The sequence below is a fragment of the Sinocyclocheilus grahami genome, unplaced genomic scaffold (assembly GCF_001515645.1).
Source record: "Sinocyclocheilus grahami isolate Dianchi unplaced genomic scaffold, SAMN03320097.WGS_v1.1 scaffold81.1, whole genome shotgun sequence".
In the NCBI taxonomy this organism is placed as follows: domain Eukaryota; kingdom Metazoa; phylum Chordata; class Actinopteri; order Cypriniformes; family Cyprinidae; genus Sinocyclocheilus; species Sinocyclocheilus grahami.
Genome location: NW_015505260.1, coordinates 563011 through 572099, shown reverse-complemented (window position 1 = coordinate 572099; position 9089 = coordinate 563011). Strand labels below are relative to the sequence as shown.

General features: G+C 39.2%; 1 protein-coding gene across 3 annotated transcripts; it reads left to right on the top strand.

Annotated features, from left to right (window-relative positions):
- The first annotated feature begins 5 nt into the window (after window positions 1-5).
- Window positions 6-8615, top strand: LOC107586389 (E3 SUMO-protein ligase PIAS4-like). 3 transcript variants are annotated; one of them, XM_016273725.1, is made up of 12 exons: window positions 6-32; window positions 1125-1506; window positions 2519-2603; window positions 3801-3842; window positions 3934-4024; window positions 4224-4352; window positions 4445-4550; window positions 5249-5322; window positions 5413-5573; window positions 5649-5800; window positions 5918-6100; window positions 6804-8615. In XM_016273725.1, the coding sequence occupies exons 1-12, from the start codon at window positions 6-8 to the stop codon at window positions 6869-6871; spliced, it is 1500 nt and encodes a 499-aa protein (XP_016129211.1). In that variant the 3' UTR covers window positions 6872-8615. The 3 variants fall into 3 exon arrangements, with proteins under 3 accessions (XP_016129211.1, XP_016129210.1, XP_016129212.1); XM_016273724.1 differs by lacking the exon at window positions 6804-8615 and having other exon boundaries at window positions 5918-6748; XM_016273726.1 differs by lacking the exons at window positions 6-32; window positions 6804-8615 and adding an exon at window positions 45-109 and having other exon boundaries at window positions 5918-6748.
- Window positions 8616-9089: the final 474 nt, after the last annotated feature.

Below are 9089 nucleotides of genomic sequence, written 5' to 3'. Positions count from 1 at the left end.
CGAAGATGGCGGCCGAACTGGTAGAAGCGATGGTGAGTAGATGAGATTTTTTTAAATAGTGAAAGTAAAAGGAGCCAGGCGAGTTAGAAGCGGTGCTTATTCAAACAACGTGAGTTAAATTTCATACTGTCGTATTTGGTGCTCATTCAGGACAAGTGGCAGTCTGTAAAGTGCTTTGGCAATATGTATAAGTGTGTATGTAAATGGTTGTGTGTCAAAACCCAGTGAGCTGTTTCATGTATCCAGCATATCTGGCGCGTTCTAACGTTAGATTCGAATTTTTGAACGTTCTGAATGTGCATTTGATGTCCGAAACGCAGTTTGGTTGGACAGCTCACCAGGCTTTGAGACCAAAGCTAGTGTGTCTGTGTGCGGGCGCGCGCGTGTGCACTGCCTGTGGAAGTGAATGATTAGTCTGCACAATACAAAATAACAAATCAGTCTCTGCCTTTTCAAATCACACGTGCATTTTATCCATGTAGCTGTAAAAATCAACACAATTCCACACTTTGCAGTGCTGTATATAGTCCCTTGCACAAATGATGCATGTGGGTTGCATTAAAAGATAAATCATTTTCATTTGTGCAAGACCGTTTTACTACTGAATAGCAGCAGATGATCGCAGCCATGCTGATATTCAGTAGTGCAGCATGATTACGAACATGCTTTGAACCTCATATTGTTTTGCAGAACTGATTTCTGTGTAAGGTTAGTGTTTCTATGGAGAGTGTCATTGGCCTGCAGGGGTTCAGTCATAGTAAACTAGAGATTGAGGTCATTTTGAAGCTTGAGGATTGTCTTGGCATTGAATTTGGAAAGTTAAAAAAATATAAACAACTTTTTAAAAGTATTGTGAATTTTTAGTAATTATGAAATTTTAGTAGATGCTTTTATTTTAAGCAACTTTATGTACACCTAATATAGAGAAGATGAATATTTGTTCATGCACAATAAACATTTGAATTTTGAATTTATGGCTGTTAATGTGTCTATTTAGACTGGGATGAATAATCGCACGTACCAGTGGGACAGATTTTTTACAGAGAGGTGTTTTAATCTCTTTTACAACAAATTGCGAAGACAACTCTCATTCTCATTCTCATGAGCTGTTTTTGTCTTCCCAGAACATGGTGAAGAGTTTCCGGGTGTCTGATCTGCAGACGCTGCTGGCCTCAATGGGCCGCAGCAAAAGTGGGTTGAAGCAGGATTTAGTGGGAAGAGCTCTTCGGCTTGTGCAGACCGAATACAGTCCGGAGCTGCTAAAGAACGTTCGACAGCTCTACGAGACTCGCTTCCCCAAAGCCTCGTCCTGGCTGGCGGCCCGACGCCCTGAGTCCGTGCCCGTAAACTATCCTGCCCTTAACTCCTCGCCCAGAGGCACGGCCCAGGGCACAGACTACCTCAACGGCATCCCCAAACCAGCTCCGCCTTCTGTGGCAGAAGTCAAATTGGTGCCCCTGCCGTTCTACCACAACCTAGAAACGCTGCTGCCACCCACAGAACTAAGTGAGTCCCATTATTATGAATAGGGTTGGGAACCGATAACCGGTTCTTATTCAGAACCGGTTCTGTTTTTTTAAAAGAACCGGAACCGTGAGCAATTTCTAAGTTTCGGTTCCGAAAACGGTTCTGGTGCGAAACGTGACCAAGCGCTCTGAGCAGCCTTGCGCCGGCGTTTCCCGTAAAGGATGTCACAAACCAAATAACAGAAATGCCACCCTGCCTCTTTAATTACTGAGCACATTGTTTCCCATGACGTGCACTCCACAGACGCTCCGCATCTTTAACTGCCAAACACATAGTTTTCCACGACTGTACGCGCACTTGCGTCTTTGATAAATGTGCACGTTGTTTTGTCTGACTGTACATGTACCAGCAGCACCCAGCTCCTGCCGCCACTAAATTACTTACATACTGACTTCAACTTGGACCACTAAATAAATAGACTGCTATTGTTATGCAAGTATGAGGGTTAGATTATTTAGTGTACAGGTCATTTCAAGAGTGATAAACAAAGTGATAGAAAATAGTTTCATCCATTTTAATGTTTAAAAATGAGGAAACCACTCATTGCATCACACCATCTCCTGACTGCATTATTATTAGGGGCTTTTTGCAGTGTGTGTATACATGGTTATAAGTTTAATATTTCATTAATTTAGGGAAATGAAGTGTCTTAACCCTCAAGGGACTATTTAGCCAACCATCTTATTCCTGCTTGAAAAGCAAAATGTTATTGATAGAGTAAAAAACATCAACTTTGAAGCGCATGCATTACTCAACATTACTTACTACCTTCCAGCAACACTACATTCAATTACGATAAAATAGTAAAAAAATAATAATAGTTAATTTAAATGGAACCGGAATCGTGAGGCAAAACTGGAATCGGAACCGGAAAATTTCTAACGATACCCAACCCTAATTATGAATAAATAATAACCCAATTATAATAGGTGTGTCTAGCCAACAAGGAAACCATTAAGTGAGCTAATTATGTTTTTGTCACTCTTTGCAGTCGCACAGAACAGCGAGAAGCTGCAAGAAAGTCAATGTGTTTTTGAATTAACACCAAGTCAAGTGGAACAGATCCGGAACTCCAGGTAAGAAAAGTGATCTTGCTAACTGGTGGCTTTATTTAGCAATCAATCAGTGGCCAATAACAGTGCTGATGTTTAGGAAATCAGGATGTATTGTTTATATACATGTATGTGTGTGTGTGTAATTTGATTTAATGATCATAAAATGAGCAGGCCTATGTGGATTATAAGTGTGTAAAAAGATGCCCAACTTTAAAATTTCAACGCATGTTTTTTTAATTCATTATTTTGGCAACACTTATTTATAGTTAGTTGTGGCTTAATAATAAGGATTTAAAACATATATATATGAAGAGTTCATTTGCAATAACCAATAAACGGCACTTAAAAAAAAATTTAGCTGATTGCTGTGCATTATTCTCCACATATAGTGCGATCTGAACCCTAAACACGTTTTGTCAAAAAAGCCGGTTTTGTCCACTTTCAAAGCATCGCGAGTTCAAAGCGCCCTTGTTGTTTTTGAACAGAAGCCTATAAGTCCATTTTAGCGAATCAGCGCGCTGTATTCAGGTCAGGTGACAAGGCTACTTTCACTTTGAAAAGACGTGCTAGCTGAGTGGAGTTTCGTCAAAGCTGACTAAAAGTGATCGAGGATGGATAATTTCTACGAACTTGATGAATCTGTGATATCTTCTTCAAGGCGAAAAAGGAAAATAAAAGCTGAAACATTTTCACAGAACCTTGCAATAGCAGCGCGTTACAATGATGAGGGAAAAGCTCAGTGTATTGCGTGTAATCACATCCATACAGTTTATGATCACAACAACAACAACGTTTGTCAGGCATCTACATTGTCATCTGAGGAGATTACAAAGATTAAATGAGTATTTTTTTAAACTCTAAAATAGGGATGTTCATTTTAACCGGTTAACCGTTAACCGACCATGAAAAATTGACCGATTAATACAATCAGTTAAACGGTTTAAAAAGTAAGTAATTTATTTATTTTAGTAATTTATCAAAATATTTTAAAAGGTTTGCTGCATGGTTGAAATACGCTATGTGTATACAATATTGCTTTTTTTTAAGATGGAAGGAGTTATCTGCTTTTCCCAAAAAACGACTGCAAATGAACTCTTCACACACACACACATATATATATATATATATATATATATATATATAAATTAAATACAAAAGAATATTAAGCATCTTTAATTGTTCACTCATAACATTTTTTTCTTACTTACACATGCACAGTGAACTTCGCCCAGGGATGAAATCAGTTCAAGTTGTTCTCAGGTACGCCATTCAGCTAAATCATGTCTGTACATCACGTTTTAGAGTCAGAGATGCATTTATTGCATGCTAACGTATCCTGTTCTTCTCCTAGAATCTGCTACACAGACTCTATCGGTGTTCAGGAGGACCAATATCCTCCCAACATTGCTGTGAAAGTGAATCAGTCCTACTGTCATGTACCGGTAAGTGTTACGAATTTGATTTGGCTGAAAGAACAGGGAATGTGGTGGTTTCACCACTCAGGAGGATCGTGAGACTCAATACACCAGAATACATTTTCTGAATGCGTCTGTTGTGTTTTAAATGGTTTTCTTAGAATGTTGTATAACTTGTTGTTGTAAATTATGTATTAACTTATTTACATTACTACTTTTTGTTCAGGGTTACTATCCCTCCAATAAACCGGGTGTTGAGCCACGTCGGCCCTGTCGACCCGTCAACATCACGCCATGGTTACACCTCTCCACAGTCACTAACAGAGTCACCATCACATGGGGCAACTTTGGAAAGGTACAGAGCTATTTTCTTATATCTGTATATGTGAATGAACATGTTAGATGAAGGTGAGTGTGTTGTTACTGACCTCTGTGTTTTGGATGCAGCGGTACTCGGTGGCAGTGTACCTGGTGAGGGTGTTCACATCTGGAGAGCTCTTCAACCAGCTGAAGCATTGCTCAGTCGAGAGTCCCGAACGTTGTCGTGAACGCAGTAAGTTTCTCACCTTGGGCAAACACATTTTATGATCAGTGGTTACACTTGAAACCCTGGAAGTGTGATGTATGAAACAATAGTAAAAAAAAAAGTTGAAATGATTTGCATGTGTTTTTTAATGTATTCTCAGGCTTTTAATTAATAAAACTAATCACAACAACAAAAAATAGTTCACTGTATTAGTTCATTGCATTGACTTCCATGATTGATTGATGGTTTTTTTGTTCATAAAGGATCCTTTTAACCATTTGCTATGTGGTAGTTTCAATGCCTACTAAAGGATTAGGCTATATAAACACTAAACATTATTTATTTGAATAATACATTCAAATGTGTGGGATAGTTACGGTTTTTAGCATTGAAGATAATATGAAATGTTTGAGCTCCAAATCAGCATATTAGAATGATTTCTGAAGGATCATGTGACACTGAAGACTGGAGTAATGGCTGCTGATAATTCAGCTTTGACATCACATGAATAAATGACATTTTAAAATGATTTTCCATTTTAATATATTTTTAATTTCAATAATATTTTGCAATAATACTATATTTTTACTTAAATAAATGCAGCCTTGGTGCGTTTAGCCTTTTTCTTTCAAAAATATTGACAGACTTTAAAACAGCAGTGTGTGTGTGTAAATATACATAGCATCAATATTATACTGAAACATTTTTTGTTTGTATGTACACAGTTCAGGACAAGTTGCGCTTTGATCCTGAGAGTGAGATTGCCACTACGGGACTGCGAGTGTCCCTCATCTGTCCTGTAAGTGTCCAGTTTTTGTCTTTTATGTGGACTCTTAGCTGTGGAACCATCGTAGCAATGTTATAGATCTAATACGTCTTTTCAACGCAGCTGGTAAAGATGAGACTTGGAGTGCCATGTCGAGTGCTCACCTGCGCCCACCTGCAGTGTTTTGACGCTGTCTTTTTCCTGCAAATGAATGAAAAGAAACCCACGTGGACCTGCCCCGTATGTGACAAACCCGCTCCCTTTGAGCTTCTAACTATTGATGGGTAAGCACAGTTACTTAAACTCCTCGCTTCTCGCAGGCTCTGGCAGTAAAACTCACCAAACGTGACCCATTTCAGGTTGCTGTCCGAGATCCTTAAAGAGACGCCGGAGGATGTGGAGGAGATTGAGTATTTGACTGACGGTTCATGGAGGCCAATCAGGGACGACAAAGAGAAGGAAAGAGAGCGGGAAAACAGCCGCACACCTGACTGTCCTGTGGTGGATATATGTAAGAAGGTTTCTTCCTTCTGAAATGTCATTTTCAACACGTTTAACTTGCATAATATTACATTTGAGCAAATCTAAATATTTAATGGGAAATAACGGGTCTTAACTCTCATCCAAGGTGTTCCTGAGGCGAACGGCCACTCCCCAGCACATAGCGGCACAAACCAGACCGGGAAGTCTGGATCGGGTGGTGCATCGGCAGGAACCGGCGGCACCAGTGCCGGGTCGGGAGGCGGAGCCGTGGTGGATCTGACTCTGGACGACTCTTCGGAGGAAGAAGGAGGGGGCGGAGCTGAGGACAGTGAGGACACTGATGACAGCCAGGACAGCCCTGCCCCTAAAAGGGGCAGATATGATTATGACAAAGACCTGGTCACCGCATACTGAGACTGGCAGGACACTAAGACTTGTTGGGGGGGGTGTAGATGGGATCTGAGCCTTGGAAATTCAAGAAACATGTCCCCGTGTCCTCTCCCAAATGCATACACGCATGCACTCACATAGACGTGCACACTCATGCGCTGCTGGCATCTGGAGCAGTCGGGCATCACATTGACAAACTTGTTGATGTCCCGTAAAGCTATTCCCAATCATTCACAGCATCTTAATACTGTATTCTCCCTTTAAAGACCATGGAAGAGTAACACCACCCTCAGTTCTACTCAGTCGTCCTCGACTTCCTCTCCACTTTGTTTTCTGACAGGTTTAAACATCCTGGGCATCTTGCCAGTTTTAGTTTTATATGGAGCTGTTCAGACCTTCAAAACATTGTGAGACAAGCCACAGTATCTCAAAAACGTTCATTCCTTTGGGTCGAGATCATACAACCATTTACAATCTATTCAGAGGCGTGTTCTGTTGGTCCTCCACATAAGATGTTTATGTTAGCTGTTTGTTTTGATGTGATTTGGAGACATTGCTGACGAATTTCCATCTCTCTCATATATATATATATATATATATATATATATATATAAAATAATTTTTTTTTTATTTGTCCACAGATGTTGACAAGCTACCTCAGTCTAACAGCGAACTTGACCAGACCAGAGGGTTATTGAAAGGGTGTTAAATCCCTTGCATGATTTTTTTTTTTTCTTTTTTCAATCCCTTTTGTTTTTCATGTGCAGCAACACTGGAGAGGCATCATGCATTGCTCATTATTTTGTGCTTGCCCATTTAGACATCATATTAAAAAAGATTCTGACTCGAGCAATGAGTTTTCCAGTCAAATCTGTTGGTCAACTGGTGTGTACTGACTGAATGTAGTGTGCAAATGGACACTCAGTTCAGAAAGAATGGCGTTTTGACACCAATGGTCGTTTTGAGATGCTTGTCACCGAGTAAATATTGTACGATAGCTAATGCAATAATGATAATGTATTCTTTCTGATCATTTAATAGAAAACTGCAGGTCTCAATGTCATTTATTGCTTTATTTCAGTCGTTTTGGTCTGTACAAGTCATAACTACACAAAGGCAGAACGTTAAATTTGGTTGAGGAGAGGACAAAGAGTTGTTTTAGTTTTCATTTAGACATGTCTGTAGTAAATTATTAGGTTTATCTAGCAGGGGAGCTGACGTTATTGGCAAAATGTAACTTTATTTGGCTGAACTCAAAACTTGTTTTTTTTCTCAGTTGACATCCCTTTACAATTTTCACTTTTTTTCATTTTGGACGAATGGCTGATTTGTTTGAGCCCATTGTATGGAGGTTGTTTGTGTTCATTTCAGCCGGTTGAGAAGGTGTTGACATCTGCGTAATGTTTTGTGGACTTAGCGACAGGTGCGAAACTTAAATATGTTCCTTAATTTGTTGTCAGAATGAGTATTTATTGATTTAACAGGTTTTGCCTCTTTTATTTGAATTATGTTTGGTATTTTTGTGCATTTCATGAGGCATTTCGCAGCAATTTCATGAATTTCCAGCATGTTGCTTTGTGATGGTAGATAGCGCTGTGTCCTCTCACGGCCTGCTGCTGTACGTGCACATTCAGCCATTTGCAACAGTCCGAACATAAGGGGGCTTAGTCAGGACTATGCAGACTTGACCTAAACCTCAGAAGAATTAAACTCCCGCTAAACGACCAAACACAAATGGCACATCCATATGGCTGATCTGTTGAGGAGGACTCAGGGATGACGTGTTCTACTTGTCTTTACATTTTCTTCTCAGTCAAACTTGACACTCGAACCAGGTTCCAGCATTGTGTACAATATTACCCTCATCATCAGGTCACATAAGGCAGTCTAGGTTTCTGATCTGGAAATTAAGATGTACTTGCAAGGCATATGAATATTGCTGTGTATAGCATATTTTGTTGTCTTCCAAGGCTTCAGAGAAAATCACTACTCACAAGTGGTAATTTTAAAGTGTTTTTTTTTTTTGGCCCCCTTCCTATTTTCAATTAATCCTGAATTCTGACTTGAATACTCAGTACTGTATCCTATCTGTGTTTGGGAATTTCTCAACATAAGAATATTGCCATGAAGGGTTAAATTACTTGTAAATTTAGGTTCGTCTTTGAGTCGGCATGGTCTTCCATCTCTTCATGATAGCCCAATTTCATTCCCCCTTTATATATATATTTTTTAAGAGTAATCAGTGCTGCAGTTGACAGTTTCACATAATAAGCCCTTAATGTAGTATGTTCCCCTAAATTTCACTTTTGTGATTTTTCACATTTAAGGTAAGGAACTTCTTAAATAGACTTCCATCTTTAGATACCTAGGACGATCTATTAGATGTGGATAAAATGTACATTTGCTTACAATGAAAAGATAAATGGATGGTGATTGATCACAATATATTTCCAGCTCAGAGGTGAAGACGGCCTCTGTGTAGCCAGGTGAGGTTGAAGTGTTTTTTTTGGGAATGGAGGCAACCCCTCTTATTACAGTGCTTAAGACAGCATGGGCAGTGGCTTGCAGTTCTTGATGTAAATGTTTTGTTTGTCTTTTATATGTTCATATTAAAAGCCAATAAAAAAAAATAATATTTTATCAAGTTTTGAATTGCCTCCAGTTGCTCCAGAGGGCGGGCAAAAAAAAAAAAAATTTTTATTGGCTACTCTCAACCCTTCCTGAGGAAAATGTAAATCGGTGACCTTCTATGATGTCCTCAATGTGGGATTTGACAATATGAGCGAATCAGTTGTCCCTGTCTGAACTGAAATCGAACTGTAAAAGCTCTTAACTCCTGTCAATTATGTGTGCAATTAATTAAACTGATTTAAAATAAATGCCTTTCTAGTGATTTTTAAATCTTGGATTTAACTCCATTGATTACT